The sequence below is a fragment of the Corapipo altera genome, unplaced genomic scaffold, assembly GCF_003945725.1.
Source record: "Corapipo altera isolate COAL_440 unplaced genomic scaffold, ASM394572v1 24b, whole genome shotgun sequence".
Classification (NCBI taxonomy): domain Eukaryota; kingdom Metazoa; phylum Chordata; class Aves; order Passeriformes; family Pipridae; genus Corapipo; species Corapipo altera.
Genome location: NW_020884888.1, coordinates 2,293,788 through 2,310,633, shown reverse-complemented (window position 1 = coordinate 2,310,633; position 16,846 = coordinate 2,293,788). Strand labels below are relative to the sequence as shown.

The 16,846-nt window shown below is 38.9% G+C and overlaps 1 protein-coding gene across 1 annotated transcript in view; it reads left to right on the top strand.

Annotated features, from left to right (window-relative positions):
- The window catches only part of TEX10 (testis expressed 10), a 52,412-nt gene that overhangs the window by 15,866 nt on the left and 19,700 nt on the right, over positions 1–16,846 (top strand). Inside the window, exons 7-9 of the mRNA XM_027643835.1 lie at positions 552–687; positions 3,886–4,061; positions 4,840–5,017. Of these exons, the coding sequence (XP_027499636.1) occupies positions 552–687; positions 3,886–4,061; positions 4,840–5,017 (490 nt within the window). The remainder of the gene's footprint in view (positions 1–551; positions 688–3,885; positions 4,062–4,839; positions 5,018–16,846) is intronic.

Below are 16,846 nucleotides of genomic sequence, written 5' to 3'. Positions count from 1 at the left end.
TTTAGTGTCTTGCCAGTGGCCTCTCGAGGTACGTATTTTCTGATTAATTAGCCAGTGCAACTTAGAGCCAGCTGGTTCAGAGACAGAGAGAAGCTAGTAAGGTTAGTGTGTATAGCAGGGAGAAAGGGATAGTACAGAGAGAACTGAAGGCACTGTGACAGTGAGGTTTGGGGGAGCATAGGTGAGGAGTAAAGCGAAGATTGTTGGGAGGTTATTGCACTAGGGGAAAAGGACGTGGGGATAACTGTGGAAAGCAGAAATTTGTTGGTTCTCAGCTACCGTGCAACCTGTGCACTGTTTTGTCTTCAAGAAGTTCTGAAGTTTTCACTCACAGGTTGTCTCTGTTCTTTTGTCTGTCTCTTTCACAAGCTACACAAGAAGGTGGTGTTTCAATGGTTTAGAATTCAGTCAAGTGGTTACTTTAAAACATTTTGGTACTTCCCTGTGGAGTTTGATGTAGACAGCTGTAGATAAAAATAGCTCTTTTATGTATGTATAAAGTCAGAAGATTAAGAACTACTACTTCAGATTTTTATACTTTTTTTTTCTAGTGGCAACAGAACCCTTGATAAAAGCAGTATATACACTATACCAGCAAAGGAATCTCCTCTTTCCAGTTCGTACATTGCTTTTGAAATTTTTTAGCAGAGTTTACCAAAAAGAAGATTTGAGGAGTCAAAGAATCAGGTAAAAAAAAATTGCATACTCTTTTTCATTTCAAAATAGCATATTTATTTCAGAAGTGAGAATGCTGAATTTGTATGTAGATGTTATAAAACTTCATTTTGAATCTGTTTTGACACTGTGTCACTGAAATTTGAAAGTTTGGGTACTTTGTGAGATGGACATGTGTATTATCTTAGTTGTCTGTCTTAGCTAAAGTACTAGATAGATCTTCGTGATGAAAATTTAACTGGAAGTACACAGCTGCAAGCTTGTTGTTTCCGACTGTGTGGTGGTCAGTAGATGTGTCCAGAGTGTGCAGCTGTAGCCATAGAGCATTTCCACTACTGCAGCTTGTGGTCATGGACTTATGACTTAGTGCTTTTCTGGTTCTAGAGCCTGTCTAGTCTTTTGTACTTATTTTCTCTGAGAAAAGTATTCTGTTGTTTTGGGTGTGTGGTTCCACAGAGACTAGGTTTAAGACAGTGTCCTTGTCGTTCTGGGCTCCCAGTTTCTTAGATGTTTGTCTTGCTTCAAGTAAGAGATCATTCTCTATATTACTGTTATAACACTTTTTCGTCATCAGATGTGTCCAGATTGTCTCCAAATCTTAACTTTTCCAGTAGGTATTTTTCAACCAAGTCATCTAGTTCCAGCTACATAAAAACCTTAAACACAGATCAGGCTGCATCAATCCTAGCTTGTTTGGGAACTGCAAAGGGATGTAAGATCCTAGAATCAAAGGATGGTTTGTGTTGGACCTTAAAGTTCATCTAGATCGACCCCCCTGCCAGGGGCAGGGACACCTTCCACTAGACCAGGTGGTTCAAAGCCCATCCAAACTGGCTTTGAACACTTCCAAGGATGGTGCGTCCACAACCTCTCTAGGTAACCTGATCCAGTGCCTTACCACCCTCACAGTGAAGAATTTCTTTCTAATAGATGATCTAAACCTTCTTGCTTTCAGTTTGAAGCCATCATTACGGGCCCTTGAAAAAATTTCCTTCCAGCCTTCTTGCAGGTCCCTTTAAGCACTGAAAGGCAGCTCTAAGGTCTCTCCAGAGCCTTCTCTTGTCCAGGCTGAGTAACCCCAACTCTCTTAGCCTGTTTTTGTAGGAGAGGTGTTCCAGCCTTCTCATGGTCTTTATAGCCTCCTTGGACTTGCTCCAGCGGGTCCATGTCCTTCTTTTGCTGGGAACCCCGGAGCTGGATGCAGTATTCCAGGTGGGGGTCTCACCAGCATGGAGTAGAGGAGCAGAATCACCTCCCTCAATCTGCTGGCCACGCTGCTTTTGATGCAGCCCAGGACACAGTTGACTTTCTGAGGCATGTGGTAAGATCATACCCATGATCCCTGTTTCTGCTACTAGGTAAAAATATCGAAGGTCAGGACTCCCAGAAGTCCTGGCATCCACTAGCACAGTGAAGCTTTGGGAAAGTCGTTCACTTCTGCAACTTCTTTGCTTTGTTGTATCTTATGTTGTGGTAATGCCTGCCTACATGTAATTGGATCTATAGCCAGAAATATCCAATGCTATGCTCTGAACATTATAAAAAGCATGTGAAATTCAAAAGATAGAGAAAAAACCTTGGGAATATCTTATTTTTCTCCTTTCATCTAGAGTGAAAAAAGAGATCTTTTTCATACTGACTAATTTCCCCGAGGTTACATAACTGCTGTTTTCTGCACTTACCTGGAAGTCTTGAGCATCTCATTCAGTTTCATGTGATTATCTGGATAGCTATAGCTTTCTATCTTTAGACATCACAAATAGCAGTAGTTTTCTTGCTGTTCCTCTTAACCTTCTACATGGAACTGTGATATTTTTAGTAACAGAAGAGTGAAATCTCAAAAATTTTTTGGAAAAAAGTATAGTTACACCTATGTCTGACAAAACATTTTAAGACAATATTTGTGTACAGTACTGATCCATTTCTTTTCTTTAGAAACAAGTGGTTTTTTTTTTTTTATTTTCTTCAAAATGTGGTCTGTTCTGTGGATCCTGGATGATGTTCGTGTTGTTCCATTCAGTTTGACGTCACAGTTCCTTCAGCCCTTCTGTGACTGTTCTCATTCTTTTTTTTTTTTCTCAAGCTTGTCAAGAGCAGTCTAAGAGGAACAGAATTCATGTTGGAGCATATTCCAAGAACTTTTGTGTGAATCTGTTTATTTTTTAGGTGTATCTGATTCAAAGGCAAGATCTGAGCTTTTGATCTGTTTTTTTCTTGTGACAAAAACCTTAATTTATTACAAGATTCAGAATTAAGTTTTGTCTTGATGTTTTAGTTCTCTTAACCCTTAATCACTGCACACATATGTGTAGTCACTGTGTGTATATATGCATATATTGTGTGAGTGTGTGCACATATGGATATCTACACTGGTAGCATCTTGCTATAGGAAGAAGATAAGAATTACTTGTCCATAGTACTCTAAGCTTCCAACCATTTGAAGCCTGTACTTCCACACTTCAGGACTTCTTTGTGTTTAGTATCACTCACTGGGTGTCTATTTCATGAGCTTTTCTGATCATTCCTTCGACTGGTCTAAATCAAGAGCAACTGTAGCATCCTCTGTCAAGGTGTGACAAAGCTCAACTGTCTAAAGACCAGCTTCCTTTTGTTTGTTTTTGATCCTGACTCCTTCTAACTTCATTTGATACCAGCACCTGCTTTCTTCTGTGGGAAGAGGAGCAAATGTTTTATTCCCTTACACTATTTGCATGTGAGGTGATTTGAGACATCTGAGCCCACCTCCAGCTCACCCACTTCAGTTGTTTGTTCTCCAGGCTTTTCCTACTGTTAAACAGTTCATATCTCTATGCAAAACCCTTCCCTCTTATGTCATGGCTATTTAATTTCCTTGAAAAGTTCTGGTGAGGATTTTGTCTGGTCTTTTGAAAGGGAAATAATTTCTATCATTGTCATCATGTTACTCTTGTTGACATCTTCAGAGACCTACTTTGAAGTTCCTGGCAGCTTTTTTTCCTGTAACCATCCCTTTTAGTAATAAGCTGATGAAACGCTTTTGGTTTATAAATGATACTTGATTTGATAGACCAGGGTGGCAGAGAAATTGTAGCCCATGAAAGGTAGGATTGATCTATATGATTGTTTCAGTTTGAACCTGAAAAGATAAATAAAAGCAACTCACTCAAGACTGAAAGAGAAGTTTGTGGGGGTTTTCTTGTTTTGTCTTATTATTTTTCCCTTTTTCTTTAGAAGTCGAAGTAAAGTTTTATCTCGATGGTTGGCTGGCTTACCTCAGCAACTGGCTCTGCTTGGCTTGAGAAACCCTGAGCTTTCCAATCAACTTATTGATATCATTCATTCCGCTGCTTCTCGTTCAAACAAGGAATTATTGCAAAGTTTACAAGCCACTGCTGCTCGAATATACGGTAAGACTTCTACACTACAGCATAATGAATTTTGTCCCTCACTTGGCAGGGAGGTTGCAATACATGGAAAATCCTGCCGTTTCCTAGGTGAACATCAAGACTGTGGGTGGGGGTTGGAGATGGGTTTATCCTCTGTAATAAAGGTTAAAATGAACTATGCATGTCATTTACTAAAGGATATTAAGAAGATTCAGATCTTTAGTTCAAGTTAGCAGGACTTAAATCTGATACAAAACATCTGATGTTTCCAGTCTATCAGAGAATCATAGAATCATTTAGGTTGAAAAAGACCTCTAAGTTCATAGAGGTCAAGCAGTAACCCAGCACTGCAAAGTCTGCACTAAACCATGTCCCTGAGTGCCACACATTTTTTAAACACTTCCAGGGCTGGTGACTCCACTTTCCTAGACAGCTTGTTCCAATGCCTGATCACCCTTTCAGTGAAGAAATTTTTCCTAATATCCAATCCAAATCACCCCTGGCACAACTTAAGTCCATTTCTTTTCATCCTGTCACTTGTTACCTGGGAGAAAAAGGTGACTTGACCCTCACCTGGCCACAGCCTCCTTTCACGTAGTTTTAGATAGCAATAAACCCCTCCCCCCCCGAGCCTCCTATTTTCTAGGCTAGTATTGCTTTAATATTTTTCCTTTTTTTTTTCTCTTCGGTGTTGGTTATATTGTCTTCCCTTTGGCAAGTAGCTCAGAGTAGTTGGACAGGGCAGTGGTGGTGTGTCCTGGCGTGGTGCTGACTCTGTGTGTGTGTTGTGTGCTGACAGATCCGCTCGAGGGCACGCTGGTGCTGCTGCCCGCTGAGGCGCAGCGGCGGCTGGTGCAGCTGGTGTACTTCCTGCCCTGCCTGCCTGCCAGCCTGCTCGCCTGCCTCAGCCGCTGCTGCATCATGGGCAGGATGTCCTCCGACCTTGCCGCCACCCTCATTGGCATCCTGCACATGAGGTACGACTTCCTGCGCGTGGCTCTAACCTAAAAAAAACCTGAGTGTGAATATCTGTTCATAAACCGTGACCTTCGTTAGGGGTTCGCACACAACAAATCGATGTATTGTGCAAGAATTGACGTCATGAGGAAAGTTAATGCTTCAGTCAGGCTTTGCTCCTAGCCTTTTACTTCGACTCTATCTTTACACTGACTGATTTTCTCAGTCTCAAATGCTTGATAAGAAAATCATAAAATCGTTTAGGTTGGAAAAGACCTCTAAGACCAAGTCCAACCATTAAGCCAGCACTGACAAGTCCATCTCTAAACCATGTAATTAAGTGCCATATTCATCTATCCATATTATTTTATCGTCTTTGTATACTAATGAAGTCTAACAAGAATTTTTGTCTCTAAATACAAACGTTACTGTTTGTAATATTGAGTTCTTTCAGTAAGGATGCAAAACAGCAACAGCTTGTCTCCTGTAAGACCTGTAAGACTATGCAGTATTGAGCACCTTCTACCCAGAACGTCATCACCAGAGAGGTCTTTATTCTGCCACCGATTGCAGCTTTTCTTTTTAAATACTTTAACCCGACACAATTGATAGTGAAAAACACCCAATCAGTGTTTTTTCTCATGTTCTGCTTCCTTTCAAATTCTTAAAACTTGCTTTTTCTCCAATTACCAAACCTAAATAGCCAAATCATAGTTGCTTGACAAGTGTCTTGTTTGAGATTATTCACGCTGTTGGTTTTTTTTGTTTTCGGTTGAAAGAGAGTATGTTTGCCCGTGAAGTCAGGGAGAGAGGCTGCTGTTCCACTGAAGTGAGTGGAGGGCTTGCTGAGATTTCATAGGGGTGTTTTGCTTTGCTGCTTCTTGGAAAAATATACTTGTTTTTCTCTATTGGTCAATATTGTCGAACCTTGGATAAATAGGCAGGAATTCAGCTTAGATGGATTGTGTTCAGTGATTCTTAATGCTTTTTAGAACTTAAACGTTTTTAATTAAATTATGACACAAGACAATGTACTGTCAAGTGCAGACCTGCTCGTATTAGCTGTGTAACAGGTGAGTAAGGTGACTAATGTGGAAGCAATGGTGATGAAATCTATATCCTATATATAATGCATTACCACTATAGAAGTGAGATTCTGTCTCGTTTTGCCGAGGTGGACATCAAATTTTATATTTAAGAAAGAAAAGTTCTCTGCCATATTCTGGAAACTCAATGGCAAACTAACTAATTCGAAGACAATAATTGTAAGAAAAAAAGTCAGTAAAAAGTACTCAGGTGCTAATCTTGCTCTTAGATCTTAGCAGATCTTCAGTGTGGGAGATTTTTGTGGTAATAATTTGACTGTTTTCTAAAGATTATCAGAAAGCTGCAGGTGGGCAGTGGGCATTTGACCCTTTTGGCAGAAGACGCAAGTGGCAGACGGAGCGTGGTGTTCTTACCAAAAGTAGGTTACATTCTGACAACAGAGGAGGAAGTAAAATCTTGTTTTTCAGAAATGGAAAGAAAGTATTTTGATTTTAATTTATGGTATTTGGAACATGTTTTAAACTTAAATTGGATTCAGAGATTGTAGATAATCAACCCAAGCAGTCCATCTGAAATAACTAGGTGAAAGAAAAATGTACTGATGGGGAGATAAGTAACAGTAAATATTAACTTCTCAAGAACAGAAGAGTCTGATATTTCTTTTTTTGTTGGAAAGTAAGTTGTGCAGTCAAGGAAACGGTAGTAGGTTTTTTGGATACGAACCCTGACTGGGCTTTATGAGCTTCATAACCTGTTATTGCACACAGCGTAAATGAACTAATGTTCTATCTCTTATTAGAAAGGCCAAGCTGAGCTGTTGTATCCAGTTTTGTGGCTTTAGATGATGACATGGACAAACCTGATTGAGTTTAAAGAAGAGGAAAGAATGATAGTCTGTAAATTGTGATAGTGCAAAAATGACTAAAAACATTGGTATTGTTAGGCAAATAAGACTGAGAAGGAGTGGGAGCCATGTGTGTAATAGGCTGTTGAAAAGGAATGGGAGAATGCAGTTTTAGCAGGATTAGAAAACAGATGTTAAATGGTCAGGAGAATGTTTGGTTTGAGTGCTAGCAAAATTTTATAAAAGCAGAAATACATACTGAAATAGGCTGTGTAGGAAGGGGTTATAAATATACTTCACTGGATATATTTAAAATAAATAATCAGGTCAGACGTGGATGTCAGAGGGTAAAGCCTTGAAGGAGGTAGAGGGACTAGGTAACTACTGATCATCTTTTACAGCTCTTTGAGATGCTCAGACCTAAAATTTCAAGTTGGGAAATGAATGGTACTATAACAAAATGTATTTAACTCCACATTTCTGTGCCACAGAACACAGAAATGTTCGTGGAACATTTTCTGTACTTTTAGATTAAGGCAGTGTGGCATAGAGAAACTGTCCCAAATCAGTCCTTCGGGAGATGTCATTTATGGGGGCCCTGGTGCTGTCGGTAGATGGCGCTGTTTCTCTTCCGGAACATTCCGTGTTTTCTTTGGTGACGGTGGTCTCTCTAAATTTCTGTTCTCCTGTGGCACCTGCTTATCCGTCAGGCTTTAAATAGATTGTATTTGGGAGTGTCATAGGGTTTGGTACTTGTTCTTAATTTCTTTAACAGCCTTTATTCCCGCGTTACTTTGACTGGCAGAGGATGTATGTTTTCACACACAATCGAGAGTATGCGTATATACCCATATATATTTGTCAGGGAGAAGTTACATTAAGGTGAATTCACTGAGACTACATATAGATGATAATAAGACTTTCAGTTATTCCAGAAATAATCCTTATAAACTCAAGGAACTCATATCTTTTGTGTGTGTGTGTGTGTGTGTGAACTATGAAACTAGTAGTGAATGTATCCAAATGACTCAACCACAGCCCTGTGATGATATCAGGTGGTAACATTAAGTTATAAGTTTGCATGTTAAGTTTTAGAGTTTTTTGTTGATCAGAAATTAATGTTGAAGATATTCAATAGTTTCTGCTTCTTATTTTTGCAATGGTGAAATGAATAGCCAGTCTGTAGGAGCTCATTAGGTGAGCCACAGTTGGCTCCATGTGCTGAGAATGAAGATAATTTTTTCATATATAATGGAAAGGTTTCTGAGCCTGGGAGGTTGGTTATCTATACTGTTAAATTATTGGTATGGTTTCTGTCTTGCTTTTGGTCTATATTTGCTGAAGTTTTACCAATTGGCACAGACCAGAGACTGTTCTGAAAAGAAAGGTGATATGCAGCCCCCCCATTTTGGATGCTGGTATGAACATGGCCAGATTTACACTAATTGATCTTGATCCCTGTGCCAATGAACAAACATTGCTGCTTTTTGAGGTCACTGCAATGGCTACAGCTGCTGAGTTTCAGGTGAAACCAAGAGACAGAAGGTGTTGTCATGTCTCTATTTTCTCTGTTCTTCTCCTCCAATGCCTGCATTGTGCCACTGTGTGGGATCCAGGATGTATGTCACTTCAATAAATCCAGGCAGGTAGAATTCTAAAAGATGGAAGCATGCCAGGGTTTGGGGATATAAGTCATACAAAACAGGTGAGGAAGGGTGTGGAACGACACGAGTGAACAATCTCTCTGCACCTACTTTCTACATTAATAGAGCAGATGAGCTCATAAAGGTTTTAAAGTGCTAGTGAGGCATATGCTTATTTTTTGAGCACTTTTTGGAAGGCAAATATTTTTGTCTAATATGGAAATGTATTAAATGTTGTAAATGCATCTTTTTGTATATGGTAGATTACCTTGTTTGCCTGAGAAAGTGGAGGCCTGCTGTTTACATACCAAACTCTGTAGTGTAACAGTTGCAGAGAAACCATTTTGCTGGGCTCAGTGTTTTTGGTTGCTACTTAATGACTTTGTGGTGATTGAATATCAGATACTCTTGCAAACGCATTTCTGTTTTTTTCCTTCCCGTTTGTGTAAGGTAGTATATTTAAGGTGATTAATACATAATCTGAGTACTTACATACTTTATGTATTCTATTCTATTAAACATGGATTAAGAAATGCAGATTTTGAGATTGTGATCAGATACATGAACTAAGGAGTTAGATTACTGACTGTATGAGGAAGAGTTCACTGTATTTTCTTAACTTGTCTTGAAGTACAAATAAGTAAAACCTATTCAGTATAAATACTGAAATGCAATATGTTTATGTGCCTTATTTATGCATAATAGTTATGGTGGCTTTACAACTTTTTCTTTTTATCCATTGGAACAGTGTGTCTGGAAATTATTTCACTGTAATAAAGAATTGGACAGATAATATTTCACTGTCTAGATAAAAAACAATGGGAGTTAATTTATGGCATTTCTTTCTTGAAGCAGTGTCCATAAATGAGATCTCCAATGGCTTCAAACAGCCATTTCTTATTCTTGTGAGACTCTTTCCCTGCTGGGGTCTTGCCAAGAGTTGTTTCTGTTGCTGTAGAAAAGGAGATGGGTGAGGACCATATAAATAAAAGCTGAGTGCTCACTCGCATAAATTGTGTGGGAGTTTCTAGTCTTCCCCGGTTTGAGATAACCCGGGGGGGTGACTTGCATTCTTCTTGACGTAACTGTAAATGGGCTCTTTACTGCAGAATTAGTGCCTTTAAAATATTCTGTTGCTTTCCAGACAATAATGAGGGAGCTCAGTTGGTGTCTCATCAAGCAGTCAGGCATGCCTGTTGGCTCCTGCTATCCTCAGGAATCTGGTACTTAGAAAGAACTGGGATGGATTTTAACACTTGTTTGGTATAAGGTGTAAAATTCTCTGTCTTCAAATATATGACCCAGAGATGTTTTAGGGTCATAATAGAGTTTAAAGTTTTCTATAGATATTTTCTTTGTAAGTAAATACTACTTTTACTTTATTTAGCCATCCTAATTATTTTATCTGCAACCTTTGCCAGTAGAGTATGAGAAGGGACAGTGAGACTGCAAAATGTAGTTAATGAAGACCCTATATGCTACTTGATTAAAGAATTATTGAATTCATTAGTGTAGACAATAAAAACAGCATATTCCCCAAAAGTATTTGCAACCTGGAGAGGACTTGGAGAGGCTGTTGTAACCCATTATTGTGGTTAGCAACTCTGATAGAGCAACTGAATACAGTAATTCCTATGCAAATGAAATGTAGAAAATATTTCAGAACAGTGTATTTATTTTAAAAATACATAAATAAAATTAAAGTTTTGCCAAAATGAACTAAGTTCTTACTGAAAAAAAATACCAAAACCAAAGAAAAAAGTTAAAAACTTTCAAATCATTACAAATGGTATATGATGGAAAGTCAGCTCAGTACATCTTGGACAGTAAGTTGAAAATCATACATTTATAGAAAAGTGTAGTAATTATGAATGGGTTGCTAGGAAAAATGTAAGAATAGTAAGGTCTCTGTTCACCAAATTACCTTTGCTGGCTATATTTTCACACCCCTCAATTTAGAAACAAAAATGAAGTATTAAAAAAGTAACAAAAATGCTTAAGGCACTATTGAATATAAACCAAAAATAAGAGTATGCTTCCAAAATGCTGAAATTTCCCTGTCTGGGTATACAGAAGAATGGTAAAAAAATTATCTCTTTTCCTTGCTGCAAGATGAGAAAGGATCCATACTTCTCAAGAATCATACCCTGGGGTGGGTTACGGGTTACTGTATTCCTTCATCCCCTTCTGGTCAGCAAATTTCCTTTTCCTTGCTTATTGTTATGTAAAGGTATAGGACTTGAGAGAGGAGAAGTCTAAGCTTCTGTTTAAGGACACAGCCCTCTACGTTTTTCCCTAGGGCAGTTGTAGTGTGATATTCCTCATCAGAGGGAAAAGAATTATTGTTGCTGCACTACAATTGCACGAGTCAGTAAATGCCGTTTGCTCATTAGTGAATGTTTCTTCGTATTTGTGCCCTCATTTATAATGTGTAAGCAATTCAGACAACCTCTACAACCATGGAGCAAATGAGTAGCTGACAGGCTTACTTTTAACAATGCATAGCTCAAATTGTTGTTTTCTTAAAATAGGTTTCATATTTTTCCTCAAATCCCTGGTAATTCCTTGCAGATGTTTGTTGTATTTTGCCACATTTTCAGATGGAAACATTTGATCCTTCAAAAGAGATAATGAAAGTTAAAATAAAAAATTCACGCTAACAAACTAATGCCTACATATAGTAACCTGTTAGAGGAAAAGGAAGATAAAAACTCTTCACTTGCTCTTAGAGTTTGTTCAAGACCTGTGCTACCTGGTGCTAAGTTGATCCAAATGATGACATAGTACACGGTTGGAGAAGTATCCAAAGATTCAATTTTTTTTTCTTTTAGCAATTTCAACATCAGTTTGTGACAGTCATGGTTTCCTGTCTTTTCAAGAACTGATATGAAAACTGAGAATGATCATCCTCATTAGCAATGTCATCTTCATCATGGCCAGTCTTCGCGAACGAAGATTTGGGAAAGGTCTTTACCCACATGTGTTACAAGCGCGCTGGTGATACAGGGCTTTGCAAATGCGGGTAAAGCCTTCAAGCCTGCACAGTGGATTTTTTAGGTGAGACACAGTGTGCGCTGAGCTGAGCCCACCCTTTAATCCTAAGGTTCATCTGCCGGCACCGAGTGAGCTTGGATGGTGGCAGCGAGGTCCTCAGGACGTAGGTTTGTTTCGAGTGACCTTCTCTTAGATGGATGGCCTTACAGGGCTGACGAGCTCCATCTGCCCAGGTTTAGAGTTGTCCTTCTCTTCTGTGTGTTCCAGGGCTCCCCTCTCAACTCTCACGATGCACTGTCCGCACGGGCGAAGCTCCCATTCTCTTGCTCCTTTCCGTGCCCGGGGCTGCTGGGGCCAGACCCCAGCGCTTGGGGCCGGGCCGCCGCACACGCGCCCGGGGCCGACCGGGGCCCACGCAGCTGCGACACACCATTAGCAATGTACCACAAAACTAATTTGATTGAGTTGATGCAGGGACCTGAGTTTATACTTTATTGCAGTTGCATTTCAATTTGACAGAAATTATTTTTCATTAAAGCTGAACAGGAATAAACTATGCCAGAGCTGAGATAAATATTAACACAGGGCTTTTTAATGTTTTAAAAGAAAATGTTTTATGGTGTTGCGAGTACGTGCCTACACTGAAGGAAAATGTGATATGTTTTTCTTCCATAAAGGTACAACAGTCCTAGTGAGGTACTTGCAAGTGGATTTGCTCCTTTCAGTGTGTATTGGTTTTTTATACACACACAGTTCCTAAGAATGAGAATATGGGAGTGTTTGGGATGTTTTGTAAGATACTTTCCATGCTCATAGTTAATTCCATAAGTGATCCATTGCCTCATATTTAACAGGTGGTTTTGCACATAAGCACTATTTTAAATGGCCATCAGAGAGTGCTGCTACTAATTATGCAGATGGGCATCTGTAAAACATGAAGCCTTCATAACAGTCCTGTGAGAAGGCTGGCTAGGAGGCACACCTGTACAGTGTTGTCCTGAACAGTGTGGTTTCTTTCATCAGAGTACTGTTTCTGCGCTCAGACAGTGACCCCTGAGCAGCATGCTGAAGAATTTGAATTAGCTCTAGAGAAGGATGCTGCAGTATCTCTGCAGAAGTCTCCTTCTCCTGATGAGTACTGATAAGCAGCTGAACAGTTTTGTGTTGATAGATAAACTCTCTGAGCTGATATTAGAGTTGCTGTGTTGAGAGGTCATAGGTGGCACAGGTCATAAAAAAAGGAAGCTGAAAGAAAGAAGGAAGCCTTTCCTCTACTCCTTTCTGTGGTTCAGTAAACACTCTTTGTCAGTACAGTGTCTGGTTGATCACAGTGGAAGATTCACAAGTGATAAAGGGGTGTTGTCCTCCACATCTGTGGTCCTGGCTTGTGACGGAAAACTCAGCCCTGTTTCATGCAGTGGAAACAACTTTCTGAGCCTTGGTTGCAGTGTGATTATCACATAATATGCTGAGTTGGAAGGGATCCACAAGGATCATTGAGTCTAACTCCTTGCCCTGCACAGGACCATCCCCAAGAGTCACACCATGTGCCTGAGAGCATTGCCCAAAACGCTTCTTGAACTCAAGAGAGGCTTGGTGCTGTGGCCACTTCCCTGCATTCCAGTGCCCAAACACCCTCTGGTTGATATTTTTCTAATATACAACTTGAACTTCCCCTCTCAGTGTCTGCCCCCTTTCTTCCCCTCATGAGGAGGTTGTAGACAGCAATAAGTTCTCCCCTCAGTCTCCTCTCCTCCAGGCTGAACAGACCAAGTGACTCTTGTGCAGTGGTTGTCTCTGTGTGTACAGAATCAGAAGTTTTCTGCTCCTGATGTATTTGAAAGACAATTTAATGATAAATTAATAGTAGTGTCTCCGTGGTTAAAGCACTTGCTGAGGTTGCAGAAAATCTGTATTCACTATCTTCATTTTAAGAGGAGATTGATTTCCTATTTCCTAACACAGTGACTTAGTCATAGAACTATTTTGAGTAGGTGTACTTAATAATTTTATTAGATTTTCACAGAGTTGAGGCCTAGAATGCAGTTAGTTTTTTCAGGAAATGAGTGAATCAGCTGTGCTTATGACTTTTAAAATGTTCTGTATGGAACAGAAGTATCAGTGGAAGAAATAGAGGGGAAACTCCTTTTAGAATGATTTTATAGTCTAGAATTAAACAGTTGTGGGAGGCCTTGGTTTAAATCTGTGATCAGTGGTTGATAAACTAAATTTAAAATGGGATCACTTATCACAGTATAAGTTAGGTTTCTCATGCTGTTGTCTTGCCAATGCTTAAATAATTCTGTAAAGCTTCAGCAACACCCTACACTACATATCTTCAATTATGGTGGTGGGAACACTTTCCTGGAAGGTGCAAGAATTGGATTTTTGTTTCCTTGAACAGAAAATCCAGACCTTTGACCTTGCACTTCTTGAATTTTATAACCCTCGCATTTATAAACAAAAGGATGATAGTATCAACGCTTCAGAAGAACTATGAGTCTTGCATTTGGTTTTTCATGTTTTACTTTAAAAATACTTGAAGACTGAACTCGGAGGTTTGAGATTAATCACACAAACTCAATTTTATTGCTGAAAAAAAAATCAAAACCCAACCCAAATCCAAATTTCAAGCAGAACTTGTGTAGCAAGTGCTTGACAAGTGCATTGCTGTCTGAGCTGGAGTTTCAGAAGAGGTGTTTTATAGGAGGACAGGTGAAATAACCGCAGCAAGGTTCATCAGAGTTCTTCTACTATAGACCTCTGAATTACTTGAAGACTCCTTGTGACTACGCAAGCCAAACCCAACACCTTAAACCTGACCCTTAAGTCAATTGGTAGTTAGTTTATGTCAGGAAGCACAGAAATAATAGTCCGTAGTTGAGAAATAACCACTTGTGCATAAACTGCAGTTGTTTTTATTTTGCAGCTGTGATATAGCCAACTTGAAAATAACTGTGTGAACCAAAGTAGTGAGGTCCATCTGGAGTTTAAAGAAAAGTTCACAGTAAGTGATAAAAGGAATGCACTGCACACTTGCTGTGACTGAGAAATATTTGCTATGCTAATGGCAAGAGAAGCAGTTATTTTTAAGTTAATCAGATTCAGCTTTTCTTTTAATACCATTTGGTGTACAGAGCAGGTTACCTAAAGGTGCAATTCTAAATCTCAGTAGAGAGGTTCTCATGGAGAGCAGGTGACCTTATGGAAATTACAACATGTAATTCATCATACTTAATGTGGGTTTGGACTAGTTGACTGGAGAGGTCTCACTCGTATGCAATTTGATAACAGGTTCCCATTGTCAGTAATAATTTATTCAAAAAAGGGAAGTTATAATATGCTTATTAGCTCTCATCCACATATAAAGCAGATAATTTTTTTTAGTCAAATGTCTAACATGTAATTTACAAGGATCTTGAAAATGCATTTTAAAATTGCATGCAGTTTCTAATTATTTGTGATAATGTATTGAACTAAGATTTTTGAAATAATTTGTAATGTATTTGTAGTACATCAACATCTGTTCTAGAATTAAATGTCTCTTGTTCAATGTTATCTTATTTTTGATTTCCTTTAACTTGAATCTCAAAATTGAGGAGCTTTAACTACATTATAGACACTTGGGTTTTAAGGCAATTGAGGTGATAACAGCTGGTTAGACTTTTATTTAAACAAACTTCTCCTGTGCTGTAATGCTACTCTGCTTGTGTTTGTATTATTAGAAAGACATAGGTCTTGGTCTTAATTTATTGTATCTGTGAGATTCTCCTGTAGTCTTTAACCACATGGTTTCATGTTATTTTTCCATTCTACGTTCTGTATGGAATACATCATGAGGAGTGAAGGAGTGTTTACTTCATATTACACTTTGTCTCTCCTTCAGTAGAAGGTTCCATGTTTTCTCTATTGTATTAGGTCCCACTCGGAAAACAAAGTGATTCCTCCCCTGGCCTTAGCCATGGAATTTTTTTGTTGTGCTGAAGTAATTTTCAGAGCTCCAGGAGATAGAGAGGTGATATTTTTCCCAGTTTAAAGAGGTGGAACTGAGGCAAGGGAAAGATATAGACAGAACCAGTATACAGAAGTACCTGATGACTTTAGGAATTCAGCATGAAACATTTGGGTTCTGATTTTTCAGAATATTTAGCATTTTCTATCCTGAAAACAAATGAGTGACTTCAAATTCACTGTAAATGCAAGTGGAGCAGTAGAGATTGGATGGGTCTGTGGGATGTTCTTGCAGCTGTATCACTCCACAGCTGTTAGTGCCTGTTTTAGTTTTTTACTTACTTTGAGCTGTTGCAGGGCTGGGGATAACTAGCAGAAAACAAGGGGTGAGAGAAGCCTCCGCTATGAATAATGTGGGTTTATTCTATTCTAAAAGTAAAACAAAAAAAATCTGATGATATTTGGAAAAATGTTTTGCCACTGACTTCCTGTCTTCCAATTTTAAAAAGTATTTATCTAGCACCTCATAGAACCTCTGCAATACAGATGGGAGGGTGATCCAGTATAATGCCTGAAACCTATTTGTTTACCTGAATTTGTGAACTAATTCTTTCTTCTACTGTTTTTTTTGAACTGTCTCATGCCTCATGCGCTGTGCACATTATAGGTGATGCGATAAATAAAGCAGGAACAGGTCAGACTGTGCTATCCTTCCTTGTGTAATCCTGATTGATCTATTCATCCTTGATTTGAATGGGGTATAGATCTATTTTTTTTTTTAGAGAAAATATGACACATAGTATTATCATACTCCAAGGTGTATTCACAGAGAGGCCAAGCTGAAGATTCCAGGCAACCTTCTCTGTCACTTTCTAAATTTAATGCTAGATTATTTTTAACCTTAATGCTCTTTTAACTTTGAGGCTTCTTCTATGCATGTAATAGCTTTCATTTTCTAAAAAAGTAAACTGCAGTTGAATTTGGGTATCTTGGTTTTGTGTGTGTGACTCAGTGTAACTCGCTTGTAGATGAATCTTAAAACTGTTTAACAGCTCTGTCAAGGACTTGTGCTTTACACTGCCTCCATGTTCCCTGGGCAGAACTGCAGGGATTCTCTCTGCTTTCTCTTACATTTACACCAGTGGCACTTAGCCTGGCATGCTGTTAGGATGCTTATTGTGCTTGTCCTGTTTTCGAGTGTGCAGATAATCAAAGACAAACAAAACTAATGAAGTGTTTGATTTTCAGATGTTTAGCAATAAGCTTCAGAATAATTTTTCCTGTCCAGGGATCTCCTGAACCTATTGCAGTTTGTGTTTGCTGTTCTGCAGTGAATCCTGAGCTTTCGTTCATTCTCTTCTAGAGTTCAT